Genomic DNA, 22,232 nt, shown 5'->3' on the forward strand with positions numbered 1-22,232 from the left:
ACTGCATTAGCAGGATCTGTGGACAAAGCAGCAGACTGACTTTTACCTTAATGAAATCAATAAACAGACTGCAAAGTCAGTTCTGGTATTCTGGATTTAATCAATCTTTTGTGACAGTTTAATGTGGCTTATTTGCTTTCATCCTGTGACTGTTTCCACAGAGTGTTACTTCAGGAAAAAGTTACTCTTAACAAAATGGTGGCGGTGGAAAAAGGACAATTACGTACCTTATCTATTTTAATAGTCCTTTTCAACACGTCTAGAACAGATTTTGTTAAATCAGTCCTTTACAAAGCAAAAAGGAGCAAGAAACAACATATAACAAGGTCACTGGCAATATAATGCCAAAATGAATCAGGATGCAAACCCAGTGTTTTGCCAGCAGCAGGCTACCTGCATCTGAATTGGCAACTTACTTACTCAAACTTACTAAAATAGTGCAAGTGTACAATGAATCAACTTCAGACATTTTGCACACCAAAAAGGTCCCCCCACCCCCCAAACTGTTTTTACTTTGAAAAAGTAAACTTGAAGTGAACGGTTACTCACCTGAAGAGTTAAACAGTGGTTTTCAAAAAAAAAAAAAAAAAAAAAAAAAAAAAAAAAATCAAACAATGAGCAATTACTCTTCTCCCTTCACCACCCTACAAGAAGTTTTAAAAAAAACATCAACTAGTCTCTGACACCTTGCAGGATTCCAGCCAGCCTGGCCACTTTCCTGGGCACTGGGCTTACATTGTCCATACCAAGTTTCTAATGCTGGTTCAGCTTCATTCTCACCAAAACCAGAAGCTGCCAGAGTTCTGGTAGAATTCATTGTCACAAATTTTCTATTCCAAAAGTTTTCCTCTCCAGTGCAGTAAATTAATCTGAAAGGTCTGTAGTACATGTGTAACACTATCTTACAAGAAAGACATCAGCGCTACTGGGAATTCATAATCCTTTATTGCTGAAAATGAAGCTTCCAATTTCATCCACTAATTCTAATACTAGTACTGAGGACGTGTATTTTGACTGTCTTGTTCCTTCAGGCTAAGGAGCTAAGTTTAATTTTTAAAGTCTACATCCTGGAGCTGAGAACTTTATACCTGACCACTAAAATCTTCTCTTAAAAAAATTAAATCCCCAATTTGAACCAGCTGCTAAAGAGAGGTTTGCTCAAGCTTAATCACAGAGTCATAGTAATCAGTGTTAGAAGGCACCTCTGGAGATCATGTGGTCCAACCCCCCCTGCTCAAGCAGGGTCACCTAGAGCAGGTTACCCAGGACCGTGTCCAGTCAGGTTATGAATAGGTCCAAAGATGGAGACTCCACAACCTCTCTGGGCAACCTGTTCCAGCATTTGACCACCCTCACAGCAAAGAAGTGTTTTCTTGAGGTGGAATTTCATGTATTTCAGTCTGTGCCCATTGCCTCTTGTCCTGTCACCGGGCACCACTGAGGAGAGTCTGGCCCCATCCTCTTTATGCCTCCCATCAAGTATTTATACACATTAACAAGATCCCCCTGAGCCTTCTCTTCTCCAGGCTGAGCACTCCCAGCTCTCCCAGCCTCTCCTCAATGCCCCACTCCCTTAATCACCTTCATGGCCCTTTGCTGGACTCACTCCAGTAGCTCCATCTCTCTCTTGTCCTGGGGAGCCTGGCACTGGACCCAGCACTCCAGACATGGCCTCATCAAGGCTGAGTACTCGACCTGCTGGCAAGGATCTGTCTGCTGCAGCCCAGGGTGCTGCTGGCCACTTTTCCCACAAGGGCACATTGCTGGCTTATGGTCAACTTGTCCGCCAGGACCCCCAAGCCCTTCTCTGCAAAGCTGCTCTCCAGCTGGTCAGCCCCCAATGCATACTGGTGCATGGGGCTATTCCACTTCCTTTTGCTGAACTTCATGAGGTTCCTCTCTGCCCATTTCTCCAGCCTGTTGAGGTTGAATGGCAGCACAGGCCTCTGGTGTATCAGCCACTCCCAGTTTTGTATCATCTGCAAAATTAATGACAGCATTAGCGACTGGCCTCCTGTTGGACTTTGTGCTGCTGATCACAACCCTCTGAGCCTGGCAGTTCAGCCAGTTTTCAGTCTACCTCACTGATCATTTATCTAGCTCATACTTCATTAGCTTGTCTATGAGGATGTTCAATATTAGAGACAATGTTAAAAGCCTTACTATAGCCAAGGTAAACAATATCCACTGCTCTCCCCTCATCCACTAAGCCAGTCACCTCATCAGAGAAGGATATCGGGTTGCTTAAGCACAAATTTCCCTTTCTCCTTAAATCCATGCTAACTACTCCTGATCACGAGCCTGTCCTTCACATGTCTGGAAACGGTATCTAGGATTGGTTGCTCCATCACCTTCCTAGGGATCAAGGTGAGGCTGACTGGCCTCTAGTTCCCCAGGTTCTCCTCCCTGCCCTCACTGAAGACAGAGGTAATATTTGCTCTCTCCCACTCCTCAGGGATGACCTTTCAAAAATGATTGAGAGGAGCTTTGCAATGACATCAGCCAGCTCCCTCAGCACCTGTGGGTGCATCCCATCAGGGCCCATGGAATTGCATATGTCCAGTTTGTTTAAGCTAACCTGTTAGCCTATCAGTTGTTCCCTAACCTGATCCTCCTCCACCAAGGAGGCTCCAGACTTCCCCTCTGGTCTCAGGGGCTTAGGATGCCTGAAGGCTGGTCTTGCCAGTAAGGACTGAGGTGAAGAAAGCATTCAGTTATCTCTGCCTTTTCTGTGTCCTTTGCCCCTGCCCCATTTAGCAGCAGGCCCACATTTTCTCTGGCCTTCCTTCTGCTGCTGATGCACTTGCAGAAGGCTTTCTTGTTGCCTTTCACACCCCTTGCCATTTTCAACTCCAGGTGGGTTTTAGCTCTCCTAAGTCCATCCCTGCATGCTTGGACAGTATCTCCATATTCCTCCTGCACCGCCTGTCCTGATTCAACCTCCTGTACGCTTCCTTTTCATGTTTGAGTTTAGTCAGGAACTCCTTGTTCATCCAAGCAGGCCTCCTGCTGCCTTTACTTGATTTCCTGGTTGTTGGGATGGACCATTCTTGAGTTTGGAGGAGGTGATCCTTGAATATCAGCCAGCTCTCTTGGATCCCTCTTCTGTCCGAGGCCATATGCCATGGCATTCTTCCAAGCAAGTCCCTGAACAGGCAGCTCTCCTGAAGTCCAGGGCTGTGACCCTGCTTTTTGCCCTGCTCCCTCTCTGCAGGATCTTGAACTCCACTCACCATCTTATGGTTGCTGCAACCAAGGCTATCCCTGACCATCTCTAACTAGTCCTTCCTTGTTTGTACTTATGAGGTCCAGCAGAGCACCTCTCCTCATTGGCTCCTTGATCACCAGTGTCAGGAAGCTGTCACCAATGCACTCCAGAAACCTCCTAGATTGCTTGTGCCCTGCTGTGTTGTTCCTCCAGCAGATATCAGGGTGGTTAAAGAACCCCACAAGGACCAAAGCCTGCGAACATGAAGCTTCTTCCAATTGTCTGAGGAAGGCCTCACCTACTTCTTCCCAACCAGGCAATCTATAGCAGACACCCATCATAATGTCACCCGTGTTGGGCTGCCCGCTAATCCTGACCCATGAGCTCTCAGCTGGCCCATTATCCATCCCCAGGCAGAGCTCCAGGCATTCCTGCCGCGCTCTCACATAAAAGGCAACTCCCTCTCCTAACCCTCCAGCCTGTCCGTCCTAAAGAGCCTGTACCCATCCATCACAACATTAGTGTCGTGTGAGTTATCCCACTGCGTCTCCATGATCCCAGAGATTGTAGCACCGTAACTGCACACAGACTTCTAATTCCTCCTGTTTGTTCCCCATGCTGTGCGTGTTAGTTTGTCAAACTTTTCATTTTTCAGCATGCACCTCAGCTTCTATTCAACAACCCAAGTTCTCTACAATGTTCTTCAAAACACAATGACAGCAGAAGCCAGTGGCATCTCATTCCTTACAGGAGAAGAGCTGTCAGTCCTTTCTGTATCAAAGAGACAAGGCTCAGTCTCACTAGCATGGCCTTGGGCCAAGACCCCGGTGCTTCTATGTCTCCAATCATCAACTCCAATAAACAAAATGACACCCTGTGAGAACAGACCCTTGAGACTCTCCACGCCTTGGGCTGAGCACTGGCATTTTCACTGCTGACCCTCTTGAGCACAATATGCTAAAACTCACCAGTGATGCTTTTACCCCCTACTGATGCCCAGTTCAAGTGTTCAGATGCAGACTTTGTCTGGAGTTTCTTGCATTGCTTTCTATAATAACCAATTGAGCAAGGAAGTCTGCCAAAGTTCAAAAGCTTGTATTGCAAAGCATGAGATTTTAATGGGACAAACTTACCCCCACTCATTGGAAAAATGCCCCCATCTAAGCAGAAAAACATAAGGTTTTCACTATACAGTTAAGACACTACTCAGAGCAATGAAATCAGGACTTGCTTCCTGCCAGGATGCCCTAAGCTAGCCTTATGGCTCTCATGCATCAGGGGGTAACAGCAGCTGACAGCATTTCTACAACTTGCAATAACTGTTTCTGAAAGGGGGGTGCCTGTGGGACAGAGAGAAGGGCAGATGTCAGGGAAAAGGACAAGACCAAAGGTCACTTCATGCTAAAACTTTTAGGGCTGTTCCTCAAGTCATTTTGACTTGGCAACTGACTCCTCTTTAAATGCCAAATGGTACTCCAGTATGCCACCACAAACACTCCCCACAATGCTACACTCGGAAGCAGTGTAAAACCAACCCCATTTTTTCCACCATTAAAAGAGCAAGAGGTGAGGTCATGCTGAGTGCCCTCGTACCCAGACAGTACTTGTGGTCCCTGCTCCTCTACAACCTCTCACATCAAGGCTGCTCCATACTCACGGGCAGGAATGTGCAGAGACCGCTGGAGTGAGACTGACCCACTGCGAACAGGGGCTCAGTGGGGTGAGCCTTCCCCCTCCCAAATCCCACTTTCCTGCCAGACTCCTAGGGTGAGGAGCTCCTGAGAAGAACCACAGTGCTGCCTCCTTGCCCATAGCCTCAAGCTCCCTTTCAGCAGGGGAAGGGAGCTGGCAGCGCAGCCCTGCCCAGCTACAGCTCAGCAGATGATTTGGGAAGTTGGCAGCACAGGTATTGTGATTTCACAGATGGGAATATTACATCCAAGATTTCCGTATCAAGGAACTCCATTTGCTGATAAGCAAGATGTCTGTCTGACAGTCCCGGTAGCTCTTGTTGCTGTATTCTCCCATATACAGAACCCCATCCCTGGTATGTGAGCTACTTGCCATTTTATCACGCTGTGGGGTCAAGAGGTAGATATGAGTAGGAAATCTTTACTGATGGTACTGCTTACAGGAACCAAAATTGTCAAGCACAAAAATCCAAAAGATGACAAAAAAAATCTCGGTCAAGAGACCAGAAGAGACCACCACAAAGCAAATAAACAGTAAGAGAGCAATGGCCTAATTTCTATTTGAATCTGTGTTGCCATCTTACTCAAGCCAAGTTTGTCTGGGTTCTTTCTTGTATAGAATACCTGGATTGACTAAAAATAGCTGAAATTTCTTTAGATATTCAAACTGTGCATCTCTCTCCTGCTCTGAGTGGCCTTGTTATAGAAACATGCAAAGAAGCGTGCTCAGTATTCTTCACTTTTCACATTTGTGATTCAAAACCACCTGCAGCTAATCCTTTTAAAATATTTTACGCACAGAGACATTCCTACACCTCTACATAAATGGGTCATGGTACTTAAAACAGACTATTTATCATGGTTGGAGGGTTGTAAGATATTTAAAAATCTGTTTACTTATCTTTGCTAACTCACTATGTATGAATCAGTTAGATGTAGTCCAACCTATACAGCAACCGAACCCTAAAGCATTTCCATTACCATCTGCTCTCAATTTATTTATTTTTTCTAATCTAAATCATGTCAAGTAAAAGTAAAAGCCACCATCTGAAAGCACTGGGGGAAAAAAGAACATCATGCCCATTTAAAATGAGCTTTGCTGTCATATTTTTAAAGCAATCTATTAGTATACCTTCACTTTGCATACAAAGAAAAGATCACTTACCTGAAATATATTTTCTGTGTTGTCTGAATACCAGCATAAATAGGAACACAAGCCTTTTCCATCAGTATGAGAGGGGAGAACTGACACGAGAAAAGAAGCGGAAAAGATTATCAGCTTTTGTCCAGCTGCCAGTCTCAGACTCCTCTTCCCATCCTAACAAGTTACAGAGGCTGAAACCAGGTCAGAAAAAATGACCATTAAACAAAAAAATCCACACCCAATGACTGCAGAACAAATGGAAACCTTGCCTATGGAAAGAAAGCTGATCAAAAGGTAAGAGCGCAGCTGAACCACAGGACAGATTTGGCTATTCCCCCTTCTCTGCTCATTTACTACTAATTCAAATCAGCCATCTCTGAACCCCACTCTCTGATACACAGTGCAGAGGAAAGGTGATGAGAGGTAACACACGTGAACCCACACACTTGCACAAATAACTGAGGGGGACATGATCTTTTGAGCCAACATGAAAACCATCACAGCCAGACTTTTACTTGCACAGAAGAGCCACCTTTGCTCTTGCTGGGGTTACCAAACCCAGGCAAACACTTATTTCAGTCAAGCTGAAATTAGCCTGCTATTCTGCAGTCCTAATGCAACTAGCATCATATCCACAGAGCCAGGAGTTTAAGCAACAGCTATATATGGCATTCAAAACAAAACAAACAAACAAACAAAAGATTTCCAAGTGTCAAGTCCTGTCTAGGTTAAAAACAAACCACCCTTCACAAGGTTCCACACATTTGCCAGTTCTATTGGCATGAAATCTGCAAAAAAAAGCGTGGTGAGGAAATGGCCCTACCAAATCCTTATGGGTCTCTGGGGAGGAAACAACAGTAGACAAAGAACTCGCTGCAAAAGGCAGTGAGCATGAGAAAGAGACAGCGCTGTAGCCAGGACATGGGAAAAAAAGAATTTCCCATGGAGAAACTCCAAGATGAGCTAGGCAAGGGATTAAACTGAAAATAAGGAAAATTGTTAGAAAAAGACTAATTCGACATTTTACCAAGACGACAGGGGTAGATACTGCTTTTGGTAAACCATGGATAATTCAGGAGCTACCTCACATTCTGTCTGAGAAATCCTGACCGACAAAGGAAAACTTTAGAGGCACAGCTTGAATCTTGAGGGGAGACACACACAAGAGGCAATATCTTTTGCATCACTCCCAGACAGTGCCCCTCACAGAAAAACAGCACTGCATTTTTTCACCACTCAGAACTGAGATGCATTTCCCCAAACCGCATATACTGAGGGACATTCTAAGTTCAAGCTTGGATTACTGACACTGCTAACATTGCCTGCATCAGGAAATCTCCTATCAGATTTAAGCAAAAAAAGACCATGTCCCTCAGGCTGTAGATCAAATGGTCTTGGGCAATTTTGAGGATAAAGGAAGTCTTTCCTTCCCTTTCACTTCTTGGGAATCTCCAAATGAAGCAGAAACGAGAAGGCAGACAAATGACACGTTGGGTGAAAGAGAAAGGAGAAAGACAGCTTTTCCTTGCACTTTCTCTGCAGATGGTCTTGATTTGATACAAGTCAGGGCAATTAAGGCACTCTGGAATTGAAAACACTCAATCATCCTTAGGAAAAGCCAGGATCCTGGGTAAACCCTATCAATGAACTTTCTCACAGGGCTAACAGAAGCAGCAGAGCAGACACAGCAGAATGGAGTTTCTGGTTTCAAGGGTCCAAATGGCATTCCCCAAGTGGCCTCCCATCCATGACTGACATACGTAGTTAAGCTGTTACTGACAGAACCTCTCTCAAATCCACGGGCCTACAACAGTATTAAAGAAATACAGAATGGAGAAAAATAAAGCACCAGGAAGATCAGTCTCAGTTTTCAACTTAAAAGGCATCTTATCTCTAAATACCGGAAAACGTCTAAAGGGATCAGACATAATGCTTCATTCTACTGGATTAGCATTACCAGTAACAGAATTAGACTGGGACATGACAACTCAGTGAGTGTTGTTTATTTTGGACTCCAAATACTAAGAATTCATTTAAAATCCCAGTACTCCATCTGCGAATAATGCACTCCATCCACAATTTGAAGGTCATCTGAAGCATTCTCTGGTCCAAACAAACAGCTGATCCAAATCACCTCAAAAGTTACACACATGAACCAACAGCAAGTGTCATTACAGTGACAAAAAAACAGACAAGAAGGGATTTAGGTACCCTGAAAAAAATGCAGAAATTGATGGGACTTCAATGTATTGTTCTAAAATAGGAATCATCTGTCCTGGGAGAGAGGACCAGTTACTTTCAGTTGATCTCTGTATGGCAGCAAAGACTGCTCAGAAGTCCTTCTGACTGAAGAGCGCACTGCTTTCTGACAATCTGGCGTCATCCAGCACACAACCAGAGAACTAGTCCTCTGGGATTCGCAGAACAGAATATTGTTATCTATACTACAGAAACTTCTGAACTAGGCACATAGTTATATTTTCCAGTTTTGAGTTGATTTCGACAAGCAAAGGGACAAGCGAGGGAAAAAACAGAAACAAAAAAAGCCCTCCAACACCCCCCCACCCCCCAAACTTCAAGGCAGACAGGGATGACTCAGTATTTTAACCATCTCCATGGCCAGACACAGGAGTCAGAACAGCTGGTGTTTGGGGAGTAAATAGCAACACCCTATTTACTACAGAAGAAACTACAAAAATATCTGTTTTCCCAAGAAAACAGGGAGGAAAGAGACACCTGCCTGAGGCTGAACTGTCAGGGCATCGGCCACCTGACTGACATATGAAAGAGTTCTGCAGAAATACATCAAGGAGAAGTTGCCATAGCCATTTCTAACTCCTCAGGAAAATAAGCTTCACACACTTCAGGTTCCACAGGTTGGAGGAAAGGCGATATAAGCAAGCTGCCCCTGGAAGACACAGAAGTAGATACTGTATCAGCCACTTCAAATGAGAGGAAAACAAAAGTGTTCAAAGGACTAAACATAGCTTAAGGGCAGTTTGAGCTCACAGTTTCCTGTAAATCTGGATTGAAGTGGACATTCAGATTCACTTCAGCAAAGATGCCGTTTCACACTGGAGTGACAGGGTCCCAAGTACAACAACAGGGATTCTTGAAGAGAATCTAGCAAAATCTCAATTGCATGACCAAAGCATATCTCTGCTATAGTATATTCCATCTCAACATACAAAATCCTTCACAGTCATTAAGGAATTCCCCCCACCCAGCCATCCATACTGGTCAAGCGTAAAGAACCAGAAAATAAAAAGACACTTAGATTTCAAACATTTTTTTTAATGTCTTAAAAAGGTCACAAGTTTTCTTTCAATCTTATTAATAAATTTTATTTGGACAAGTAGAGAACAACTTGTATCACAACAGCTTTAAACAACATGATTAAAGACTGCAGCACTCCAAGGAGGCTCACAGATATGTACAGTATATGAAGAAAAAAGTTGCACCTCAGAGCTGATCATGATCAAGTTAAAAATACCTGACTTAAAGTACATGTGCTAATAAATTTCCTTTAGGTCATGACCAGCATGAAAATAATTAGGACACAGGTACTCAGCAAAGTTTTCTGCTAATGGATACAGCAATATGCTGCATTTAAGGATTAAAATCAAATTCTAGTTTAGTGTTAGCACTGAGCCCTTAAGAGAAATTCAAAATTCTACTTTTCCCCTTTTACACACATCAAAGCTATTCCCACTTAAGGGTGTGCCCAGCTGCACACAAATCAAGTCCTTGAATGATAAAAACTTTTAGCGCTAATACTGGAGGTCTTACATCTTGATATAAATTCGCCTTTCTGCTATTTCATCTATCAGTTGCTACAGAAAATACTTGGTAAGTTAACTCCTCAGGAGAAACAATGCAGGTCTCTGGAAATCACATCCTTTCTACAATGAAAATGATCTGCCAATTCAAGTTTCATTTGTTCAGGAAGACAGAAGATTTAAGGCTTCGGTGGCAAAAATAATCCTTTGAGCAATGTTTTTCTAAAGTCAAGATGACATAGGTAACGTTTACTTTTTCTTGACTTAAAATCCCTGGTATCAGGTTTAGATAACATCCACCTGTTAAGTCTGGCAAGAAATCTCTCCTTCCGAAGAGGCTGTCCTAGATCATCCATTTTAGGATCATTTGAGGATAGTTTGTTTCAATTTTTTTTAATTATAGCAACATTCAGGAACTTTTTAGTAAGTTGATGAAGCAGTGCTCATGGCATCATCTGCAATTTTGGTACTGGCAGGGTGTATGCTTGCAAAATACTTGACATCACTGTCGTCATCCATTTGAAGCGCCATAATTGTTTGCTCCACAGCTTCTTGATGAGAGTTGGCAGAATTTAAAAAATATTCTGTAAGAGAAATTGGAAGAGACTTATGGGAGGAAAAAAATAGCAAATACTTCAAAGCAAACCTCAGCATGCTGTTTTGAGTTTCAAAATCTCAGAAGCCAATTATTGCACATGTATAGTTAAAACAGAATATTTGAGCAGGCACACAATACACTTCTAAATATACCTAAAAATTCACTTAAAAAAATCATTGCATGTTTCAGATGATAGAGTATAGTTGTTCTAACAGTGCTAGTAGAGTGCAAGATTTCTACACCCCTTCAGTGTAAAAGTAGGGGTGACAGACTCCATAAGCAAGGAGGAAAACATATCCCTGCAAAAGACTCAGAAGGACGTGCGTATATTTCGGATGGAGGAAAGGTATCACAAACCCATGGAAGTGCCATTCCATTCCACTGGCAGGCTTGCCAAATAATTATCCAACAATAAATTGAGGGCAACATGAAAGAATAATGGAAGTAGTCCCAACTTTTGACAATTATTCATGAACTACATGACACCAGTTGTATAACAACAGCACAACTACAAACAGCTTGTGGAAAGGGTAATTGATTCTCTGCGGTTTAACAAATTCTGAACTCATTTTTTAAATTTACCTTTCATAATCTATCCACCACCCCTAATCATATACACAATCTCTTTGAGGCAAGGACTATATCATAAGCTTGCACAGCGGCAAAGCAAAATGGAGCTGGACCATCCAGGTGGGGAACACAAAAACAATGCTGACAACAAACAAAATACCAATAGTACATGATAACAGCAATAACATTAAGGGCCTTGGCACAGTCAACACAGGGTAACAAATTACTGTGTATCAGTTGATCCATGGTAACCGTCTAAGGTTTACTCGGAGCCTCCAGCATATACAAGGCAGCTATCATTAATCTAGCTCTGAGCTGTCATTCTTTGCATTGTCCAGTATTTTAAATATTTTGCGTTTTTCTTCACACCATTTCTAGGTTTCCAAAAATTTTCTATGCTAGAAACAGCAGTCTCAAGTCGGTGTATGTTTCTGAGAAAGAAAGCCACCAGAACTGAACAAAGTATTCCAACTGTGGGCATACTCCACTTGTTTACGAAACAGTGTAATATTCCTAATGATATTTTCCATTACAGTGCTTTGGCATCTGAGCACTGCTGACTTTTACAGCATCTGCTAGGCATAGGGGATGCTTTCCTAAGCAAAGCCAGCAATTTGAAAGCAGCATGTCTAATTCCCTTGTAGAGTTTCTAGAGAAATCTTCTTCTCACTGCCACCATAAAATATAAAAAACAAACAGCAGCAATCTCTTTTCCTCAGTGAGAAAACAGATGCCGGATATGTACGGAAGGATTTTTCCTCTTTATCCTTATTACACACAGCATCAACCAAACTTTTTTTTTAACCAAATAAAGGGCACTGCTCAACAACTTCACAGCTGCTAGTTGTTCATTCATGCTTTCTGTGCCCTGATAACCCCTAAAAACTAGCTCATAGACAGAAAATGGTGCAAGAGAAACAGGCTGGCATATGAGGAAGAACTCATATATCCCAGTGTTACAAACAGTGGCTCCAATACCGTCTATGAGTTTCATGGTTTTATATCAGCCAGGGTAACATCCCGCACCAGAGAGACCATAAAAGCAAGAGTGACCCACATCTGACAGTCCTTTTTTTTTCCCCAGCTGACTACAAGAAAGCAGAAGGACAGAAGGTAACTAACAAAGAAGATACACAGTCAGCCCATTGCAACTATTTCTGACCACTAACCTTTCTCTAAAAGGGTTTGCTTTAACGTTTTTGCAAGCAGGACTCGAACATTTGGAACCCTATCAGACGCCAAGTGCAATAAGTGTGGCAACAGATGCACTGCAAACTGGTCCATGGGCAGGCAGTCATCTTCACTGATAGTCTGGCAAGAAGAGAGAAGCAATTTCATTAGATTTCACCACAGAGAGTATAAAATTCCAACAGATATCAGAGCAACAGCTGACAGACCTTATTACCTTCATAGAATGAATACAGTATCTAGCAGCAACAAAGTTTTGAAACATGGTACACTACTTTCGAACATGAAGTCATACATGATGAAGCAAAATAGGTCTGAAAAAATTCAGCCTCAGTTAGAAACCCATGTTATTTTGCATGAGACCTAACAACTTCTTAAATTCTTATTACTGTAACATTTGATAACAAGGAAGAAATGTAAAAGACCTTCCCGACACTTTTTTAAGATTGATTTAGTCTTTGTTGTAACTAGGTATCAGGTTAAGAAAAGAATGTTCCATCCTAATAAACATCCATTGTATTCACACGTTTCTCTAAATAAGCTCAAAGCTCACATTTCTCTGAATACTTCAAAGTTCAAATTGTCTCACTTGGGCAACTGTACTGTTGCTTCCCAGTCTGCCCCTCTGCTACCATTTCCAAATTTGACCACTTCTCTACTGCTCTAGCTAGTTTCAACTCTTCTGTTATTTTTCTGAGAAGACATTGTTTCCAGAAAAGCTGTGCTAGCTGGCTAAGGAGGTATAGGCAATTTCTAGCCCTTGATTTCTAAAGGATCACCCAGAAAAGTAACAGGCAGCTGCTGCACCATATTGTCTCACTAGCATGAAAATCTCACTTCATGCTGAGTCACAACTCAGGCATAATTGGGATTATTTTATTATGTGTGTGTTTTATGTTCAGAGTCAGTTCTGACAACCTGAAGTTAATAAGCTAAACTGCAGATTCATGCAAGAGTGCTGGGCAATTAGCTATAATTAACTAGCCATCAGTACCATGTTTAGCAATGGTACCTACTTCCAGGTAAGCAGACAGATCTTATTTTGCAGCATACCTCCCTGCAAGCTCCACTACAGAGCAACATTGAAGAAAACAGGCTATGAAATCTATCCCCTTGGCAAGAAGTTCTTAAATATTTGTGGAAAAAAAGTATCAACAGCTAAAGAGTTCCAGCTGCTTGTCTTCCCTTCCAATAAACAAAACAGATGAACAAAATGACATTTTACCTGGCAGATAAAGACAAAAGTTTGTCGACCAGACCATTTGTGGCATCTACAAAACTTTTCAACAAGTTCATCCATCAGGTCTACCACAAAAGTTGATGTTGAAGCCATGTATAATCTTTTTACCATTTCGCTAACCTAGAAGAAATGGGAAGAGATAAATATATGAAAATTACTTCTGACTGCCACCCTCTGAAGTTTGAAATTCTGAATTTACTTAGATTGAGTTTTATTAATATTCATTACCAGCTTGTAAGAAATCCAACGGACAGAAGACACTTTGTCTGCACAAAGGCTGAAAGCAATAGGCCGCAAGTAGTCATAGATGTCTCTAGCACTGTACAGATCTAGAAGCAAGATCAGCTGCCTAAAAGATGGAAGAGAAAGCACAGAGTATATTAGGAAAATGAGAAAGGTAATCTTTAACTGTGAAAATTATCATTTATATGGCCTCACTTGCTGTGTAACGCAATATGGCCATAATAAAGTTACTGAAGAGTAAAATCTTCTGTTCTTCAACACCACCAGTTCCACTATAGATCACTTGTAGGTTTTAAATTGCCACTTATTCAATGTAATGATGAAATGCTGAATGATTTCAAAGAATGACCTACCTGGGAAAGGGGCAAGGGAACCAACATTGCATTTACAAGAGAGGGATCCTGATAAAACATGCATGCAGCACAGCAAACCAGCTGAATGACATTGCAGCTTGCATGTGCATTCTAATACCAGGTACAGACATCTCGCACATATCTACAAAGCAAATATTCTGACTTCTAAGTGACCGAAAAGACTTATCAAAATAAAGATACTTATCAAATAAACTCCCTCTACTTCAGAGTATGCCAGACAACTTGCGAAATTATCTGTTGTCTTCTTCAATTTGTAATGAATTGATTAAGATTTGCACAGGTTGCAGACACAAGTATGTGCCATGAATTGTAGAGGCATGTTCAAAAAAACTGGCAAGACACATTACAAGCAGACAATATAACTGTTACATCTCCATAGAAAAAAAAAAAAAAAAAAAAAAAAAAAAAAAAAACACACAACCCCACACAGGTAAGTGACTGCTAGTTACTAAATCAAAACAAATACTTAAATGTACCAAATGCACCATAACAGCTGTTAACCAGGTCTCTCAAAATTGCATTCAAAAGATGCACTGTAATTGATCTTTACAGCATGCTCATTTTATCATTCCTATTCAAGAACATTGCTGAAATAAAACTGTGCAATATGAGCATGCATTTACATTTTATAGAACAAATCATGGGAACATAGGAAAATTCAGGCTGGAGGGGACCTTCAGGAGCTCTCTAACCCCCTGCTCAAGCAGTGATGGCTCTGAGGTCAGGTTGCTCAGGGCTTTATTCAACTGAGTCTTGAAAATTGCCAAGCATGGAGCCTGCACAGCCTCTAGGCAGCCTGTTCCAGTGCCTGGCTGTCCTCAGAGTGAAAAGTTTTTCCTTACATCCAGTCCGAATCTCTCATTTCACTTTATGTCCAATGCCTCTTATCCTCCCACCGTGCACCACTGAGAACAGCCTGGCTCTGTCTTCTTGCTAACCTCCCTGCAGGCACTGGGGGGCTGCTGTCAGGTGCCCCTGAAGCCGTTCTGTCTCCAGGCTGAACCAGCAGACTCTCCTAAAAGGACAAGTGCTCTAGCTCTGACCATCCTGATGGCCCTCCACAGAAGTCAATTCAGTTTATTGACATCTGTCCTGTACTGTGGGGCCCTGAACTAGATCCATTGCTCCAAAAGCAGTCTAACAAGTGCCAACTAGAGGGGGCTAATCACTCCCCTTGACCTACTGGCCATGCTCATGTTGATTAAGCCCAGGGTGCTGTATAACCTTCTGTGCTGCCCAGGCACACTGCTGGCTCATGTTCAGTTCACTGTCCTCTACAATCCCCAGGGCCTTTTCAGCAGAGCTGCTCCCCAGGCAGTCAGTCCTCAGCCTGTTTCATTGCCAGGGGCTCTTTCTTTTCATGTCCAGGACTCAGCATCTGTCCCTCACTGGATTTTGTAAGGCCCCTGAATGCATCAGCTGGTCTCCCCGATTTGGTGTCATCAGCAACCCTGATGGGAGTGCACTCTGTCAACTCCTCCCCATCACTGGTAAAGATTGTTAAAGACTGGAGAGGTTCCAGGACAGACCCCTGCAGTACTCCACTTACGACTAGACTCCAGGTAGAGTAAAACCCATTAGCAACCACCATCCAAACCCAACCATCCAGCTAGTCGTTTTATCCATCTAGTTTCCACCCATCCAGACCATAACGTCCTAACCTGGATACAAGCATACTGTGAGAGCATCAAAAGCCTTACTAAAGTGAAGATAAATGACATTCGCAGCTCTTGCCTTGTTCAGATTCAGTCATATCATTGTTGAAGGCAGTCAGGTTGTTCAGACATGATTTTCCCTTGGTAAATTCATGCCATTTTTATGAAGGAGTCCTCCTCCTTCACGTGCCCAGAAATGGCTCCCAAGAGGACCTGCTCCATCATTTCCCCAGGGATGGACGTGAGGCTGATGAAAGTGCAGTTCCATTGATTATCCTTCTGGCCCTTTTTAAAGATTGGTACAACATTCGCCTTTTTCTAGTTGCTGATGACCTGCCCTAATATCCACAGCCTTTCAAAGATGATAGAGAATGGCCTCGCTATTACATGAGCCAGCTCTCTCAGCACCCTCACTTGCAGCCTACCTGATCTGATGGACTTCTGTGATTTGCTCTCAAGTAACCCCTCAGCTGTTCCTCAACCACCCTTGAACTTTGCCTCCAAGCACAGAGGCCTGGGAGCGATTGTCAGTGAAGACTGAGGCAAAGAAGGTACAAAGTACCTCAAGATTATTTGTGTCTGCTGTCACTAAATCACCAGCCCTATTCAGCAATGGCCCCACATTTTTCTTGTTTACTCTTTTATTGTTAATGTAGCAGTTGCTACATCTTGATACCCTTGCAAGTCTCAGCTCTAGCTAGCTTTGTCTCATTATGCTACATGCCAGAGCACTGAGCCTGAGCATTTCTAAATTCCTGATGTCTAGTCTGTCCCCACTTCTACCTCCTATATAATGCCTTTTGGTATTCAAGCTCAGTCATGAGTTCCCTATTTAGTCAAGCCAGGCTGTTGATACGTCTACTTGTTTACTGAGTATCAAGATGGACCATTCTTTTGCTTGGAGGATGCTGTCGTTAAAGACCTGTCAGCTTTCCTGAGCAGCTTCACCCTTCCCCTGGGATCTAATCTACCAGTTCCATGAAAAAGCTGAAGCCTGCTCACATGAAGTCTAAGGTCCATACTTTGCTACTTGCTTTCTTCACTCCCCTGAGGACCTTGATCTCCTCTACTTCATGAATGCAGCAGCCTGTTCATCAGACTCAGCAACTTGAAGTCAAATTGCTAAAACACTTCTACTAATTTAAAAAGGAACTGGATGTGGTCCTCTCTTATGGCAGCTTCTTTTTTATAGAAGGGTAATGTTTTCAATATATGGTGATGGAAAAGACATTCCCAACTGTTATAAGTGATACACAATTATTGGGAATTTTGAAATGAGGAGGACAAGTGGAGAAGGATAAGGATAATTCACTAATTAAAAACAAAATGAAGAATGTCACTGTAAGACATTTGTTTTATGATTTTAATGTTTTAAAATGCCCACAAGAAAAACAAACACTCAGGCAACCACTTACTCAGCCAGCTCTGCACGGAAACGCCAGTTCCTGCTGTTATCCGTCACTAGGAATTCCTGGAGCTGATAAAGATATTCTCGTCTTTTGTCAAGATGAAGCAGCTGTAACAGTAAACGTAAAGAAATGTAAGTTACAAACAAGAAGCAGATGGAACAAGAGGCTTAAAAGACAACTAAGGAAAGCTTGCTTTGATTCAAAAATTAATCTTTAGCAATAGTTCTGCTTTTCTGGGCTAAACTGTACCATGCTTAAGTCAATGAAATCACACGAGGTACTACTGTAGGCAAAAATCTGACTTTCTTCCTACTTTTTCTCTAGGAAATAAGAAAGCTAAGCAGTAAAGCTAGAACCAGTTTTAAAGGTTTTATGATTTGTGTTTTTCAGCTCCAAAAAGAACACAGTTGTAGAAAAACTCCTAAAAAGTCTGAGAAAAAAATTGCTACCAAGAGGTTAGAGCCATCAAAAAACTTAATACAAACCACTAGTGCCCATACATAGAATACATATGCACAGACCAGGTTCTTCAGAGAAATAAGCAACACAAATCTCCTGCAAAAGATACTCCAGTATTCAACAGACATTTTTATACATTCTCAAAAGGGTTATATTGGTTATATTAAAAAGCAAGTGTAAACAAAGAAATGAAGCAAAATAGACAATTTAACTGGACCAAAGCTGAACACAGACACACCTTCAGAAAGTCATGCAAGTGTTTAAGCACGCCTATCCTGACTTCATCTAGGTCTTTTAAAAAGCCATTGAAGACAGGAACTAAATCTCCAGCTGTGAGTTGGTCTCCGAGGATCACAGCAAGTTCATGTATAGAAAATGCTAGCGTCCGCCGAACTTTCCACTGTAAAGAAAAAAAATATATATATATATATATACACACACACGTTTTATTAATGAACCATCCCAAGTGCTCCAATTTAATCTGAGGGTCAGTATCCATATCAGATTCTCAGAGAGCTACAGTGCTTACAATTCCATTTAACAGTTGCGTCCCATGTGTTGGTGTGTCCCATTTAATGATTTAAAATAAAATTAAATATTAAAAGGAGAGAGAGAAAGGAAAAAGAGGAGAAATTATCATCTTTGAACTGTCCATTAATATGTTCCAACTGAGTATCAAGGAATTAGGCAAATAAAAGCAACAAAAATATTTTAAGTTTCCGGTGCAGGGAAGGAAAACAGTATTCCTGATAATTACTCTTTGCTTCACATTCTTCTTGGGTAAATTAGTCCCATACTGCTGTGCTATCACTCAATTTATAAAGCAGAACAAGAAATATATTCCATGATAATTCAGCTGGAATCTTTTAGCTTCCCTAACAGATAGTTTCATGCATACAGAGTGCTGAGCAGTCCACAACCAGTAGAGCTTTTACTGGCCCTAACTTGAGGGAGCACTGTTTTAATGGATTAACTATTTAAATTAAGTCCTCTTAAAATAAATAAATAAATAAATAAAAATAAAATTGCATCTCTCCTTTAGCACTTTCCAATTAGCACGGGTACTGTTTCTTCACCTGGATTGGTGACTCAGTTTTAGTTCAGCTTAGACTGGTGATAAACTCAGGACAGTTTAAAATACAGACTAATTTATTTTTACTTATGTTTTAACTTATTATTTGGTTGTTTTTAATGGCTGCAAAACATTTTGGAAAATATGAGCAATATCCATGTATGAAGTTACTCACTATGTATCACTGAGAACTGCTGCTCTGATATAGCAGCAGCAAGTTCAAGAGGGGTGAAGTAGTCTGAGAACGCTTATAAAAGAAAGCATCTCCGAAAAAGGAAGAAAAGGAGGACTGGAAACAACTATAAACCAACAGTGAAATGCACAAAGCTGCCTCCTTACCACCTGAAAACAAGAAAAACACTGCTATTTCTAGTATTTGTTTTTAAAACAGCAATGTTGCATTATGATAGTGATGTTACTCCCTTATGACTAACTGGATACAGCATCAAAAGGCCAGAGCTCAGCGTGAGGCTGACTCACTGAGCTCCAGACATGCCTGCGGGGGCACATGTCTGCTCACACACAGCAGCACAGCCTGAATTCTCATACCTGTGAGAATTCCAAGCACTGCCACAACATCTCAAGTTAGCAGAAGAGACTAGAGACCTCTCCTCACATGCCACCAGAAAACCACCTCCACAAATGCACCCAAACCAACCCCCCACACTTGCTTTCTATCTGAGCACCACACACTCCCAGCTTCCTCCAAGACAATGGTTACATTTTCAGTCATGGTGTGAATAACTAACATCAGCAACAGAAAACTGCACCTAAAAAACAGAGCAACCTAACACCCAGTATACCAAAATGTCATCATGAAAGTTCACGGATAGTTCATTGTCAGAGATTTTCGAGCTAAAGAAAACATCCAGCATACCTGCATGTCAGATGCCAGTGTCTCATAGGTGTCTTTCAAACAGTGCCAATTCTGTCTGCCTAATGTAAGTGCCACACCAGGCAGGCTGTAGGCACAGTGTTTGGCAATCTCAGTATCCACTGTTTGTGCGCGAGATGGATCGGTCATTGATAAATACTGATCCAACAAGGCTTGAGGTACAACATCCTGTAGTAAGAAAAAGGGCAGTTTACACTATTTTCAATAAATCCTCACACAGATCATTAAAATTTCAGGGCACACAGTCAGAACAGTATTCTACAGTTGTGTGAAAAAATGTTATTTAACTAAAATCTCTTGATAAGAATGCAAAAGTTTTATAATTCATAAAAAGCTCCATCAGTAAAAGAAATGATGACGTTTGGGGGCTATCTGAAAATATACAGACTGACATAACAGATGAGTGGATGGATCACTGTCTACTTAGGCAGACCAAGAAAATAAGAGACTATAATCTACTTTTCTATAAACATTCAGACTCGCAGGCTGTGTAAACAGGGCACAAAGTCTGCCCATTTTACCTCATCCATAAAAGGAGCACGACTGCAAATGACAAGACTTGCTCAAAAATCGTTTAACTATTCTTTCCCAAATCTTGTCTTTTGGAGGAGGGGAGAGAAGAAAGACAAATTAAAATGCCTTGGGGAAGGAAGTCGGAGGGAGAGGTGGCAAAGTATATAAGGTGTTCAGTACTGCTTCTGAACTCCCTAAATAGCCAGGGAGGAATAGGGAGGAAAAGGATTCTCCAGAGACAAAGAGATCTAGTGAAGACCAACCCTCCTCTCCACTGAAAAATTAAAGCATTTAAAATAAAATGATGTGAATACCTCTTTGTGTTGACTTTAACATTTTCTTTGCCTCAGCTGCTGTCAGTTTATCTCAGGCACTAACTCTCCCCAGTGGGGTGCACAAGAACATTTCCCTAACACACAGCTGCTGAATAGCACAGCTCACAGGAGTAGCAAGAGGGACTGAGGTTCCCTCTAGTGGCATCAGGGTGGTTCAGGGCAGCATAGTTAATACTGAACTAAGCAACAACAGAAAATTCTATACATTAAAATGTTGGCATGGGGGTGGGAGCGGTTCCACTCAAAATATTTAACAAAATACCCTGTTTTCTCAGTAATCCTAATTTCAATTACAGGACAGTTTTGTAGAGAATTAAACTCAATAAAACCAGAGCCTGGAAGTCTAGGACAGTTACTCTCATGTTACAAAACGCTGTCATCTCTTATACACAATTAAAACAGAAGCAACTGCAGAATTAAGCCATTATCTCTAGAAACCCTGAAGATAGTATTTTAAAGAGACCTATTTAAGAGGTTTTCCATATTGTATAGAAAATATACTGTATCGAAAATGATTGGATGAAATGCCTTAAAAAATTTTCCCATATATAAAAAAATCCTGCTTATCTGATCTATGTAGGAAAAACAAAAGTCACTGTCATTTACCTGTACTTTGGATTTTCTTTCTTCTTCAGGGCTGAAACTACTATTAGTGCTCAAATCCGAATCATTATGAATATAGTGAAGAGTAGAATCCATATTCTACTCAAGAGAAAGGAAAAAAAACAGTCACATAAGATACACTCAAGGATTAAACACAAGACAAACATCAAAGTCATGAAGTGCTGCCCTCACCTCAGGGTCTTTTTCTTAGATTAAAAGAATACATGTTTTAATATCAAATACATTTTTGCTATAGCCCCAAATCAAAAGACCTGTTAGATAAATCTTCCTGTTTTAAATTTAAAACAAAGTCTCCTCTTAGTCTGTGCAATTTTGGCTCTTATGGAATTAAAATCACCATAGGAGATGAGCACCTTTGAGACTATGTTAAGGACAATGCAACTAACATATGGGCCACATTGCTTCTCCCCTGAAGGGAAAATGAGAAAACATTTGCAGTGGATTTAGCTGAATTTGTTGTTCTGGATTTGTGCTAGAAAAGGTCAAAACAAAGCCATCCTTGCACTTAAGAGTAGAAACGGATGAGACTTATGCTGTTGCTCCTTTCCTAAAGGTGATTATGATTATTCCATAATCTCCTCTGCAGATGAGGGGATTATTATGGAGAGCCCTAGTGGGCCATAGTTGTTGACATCACTCTTCGCCTCTCAGCAATTTTTTTTTTTTTTTTTTTTTTTTTTTTTAACTTTAGCAATCATTCAAGCATCCTGGGTACGCATCTGGGCCCCAAAGACAAAGACCAAGACTTGGAGGCTGTTTCAGATCTCTACAGAGCAGCAGCTGTTTAATACACTACAATACACTGTGTTGCTGAGGGGTTGCAATGTCACTTCCTGTACAAGTGGAGTTTTCCAGACACAATGGGCTTTACATAATCAGCTGTGAATTTCAAAAAGTACGTGATGAATATTTGAGAAGGAGATCAGATTGCTGTCTGGAAGAACAGGACAAAGGCCTTTGCCAGAGATGATCCAAGACATCTATCCACAAATACTGCAGGGTGAGCTCTCAGGGTCAACGTGAACTCCGAGAACAATCCTACTCTACCGAACTGTGCAGTTTGACAACGACAGTTTTCAAGCAAATAAAACTATGAACTTCTGGGAAAAGGCCTCCAGGACCCCCTCTGTCTTGTTTGGTTTAACTTCAGACAGTTACTTTCTCCTCTTCCATGAACTGCTTTCATCTAAGCACTAGGTTGTAATTTTAGTCGCTGAGGTATAGTTACATGTGAT

The 22,232-nt window shown here is 41.5% G+C and overlaps 1 protein-coding gene and 1 long non-coding RNA gene across 7 annotated transcripts in view; both read right to left on the bottom strand.

The window, feature by feature from the left end:
- Nucleotides 1-635: 635 nt before the first annotated feature.
- LOC106484457 (uncharacterized) lies at nucleotides 636-7,198 on the bottom strand. Its single transcript, XR_001292561.2, has 3 exons — nucleotides 7,127-7,198; nucleotides 6,065-6,144; nucleotides 636-1,979 (listed from the first exon to the last, which is right to left on the bottom strand). It is a non-coding gene; the product is annotated as an uncharacterized lncRNA (long non-coding RNA).
- Nucleotides 7,199-9,371: 2,173 nt separating this feature from the next.
- The window catches only part of PPP4R1 (protein phosphatase 4 regulatory subunit 1), a 70,402-nt gene continuing 57,541 nt past the window's right edge, over nucleotides 9,372-22,232 (bottom strand). For all 6 annotated transcript variants that reach the window (XM_067290705.1, XM_067290706.1, XM_067290708.1 and 3 more), the window contains 8 exons: nucleotides 20,980-21,075; nucleotides 19,508-19,693; nucleotides 17,797-17,958; nucleotides 17,106-17,206; nucleotides 13,647-13,767; nucleotides 13,404-13,538; nucleotides 12,160-12,301; nucleotides 9,372-10,406 (listed from right to left, as the gene is read on the bottom strand). In XM_067290705.1, coding sequence (XP_067146806.1) covers nucleotides 10,243-10,406; nucleotides 12,160-12,301; nucleotides 13,404-13,538; nucleotides 13,647-13,767; nucleotides 17,106-17,206; nucleotides 17,797-17,958; nucleotides 19,508-19,693; nucleotides 20,980-21,075 — 1,107 coding nt within the window. In that variant the 3' untranslated portion in view covers nucleotides 9,372-10,242. The remainder of the gene's footprint in view (nucleotides 10,407-12,159; nucleotides 12,302-13,403; nucleotides 13,539-13,646; nucleotides 13,768-17,105; nucleotides 17,207-17,796; nucleotides 17,959-19,507; nucleotides 19,694-20,979; nucleotides 21,076-22,232) is intronic.

The sequence above is a fragment of the Apteryx mantelli genome, chromosome 2 (assembly GCF_036417845.1).
Source record: "Apteryx mantelli isolate bAptMan1 chromosome 2, bAptMan1.hap1, whole genome shotgun sequence".
NCBI lineage: Eukaryota > Metazoa > Chordata > Aves > Apterygiformes > Apterygidae > Apteryx > Apteryx mantelli.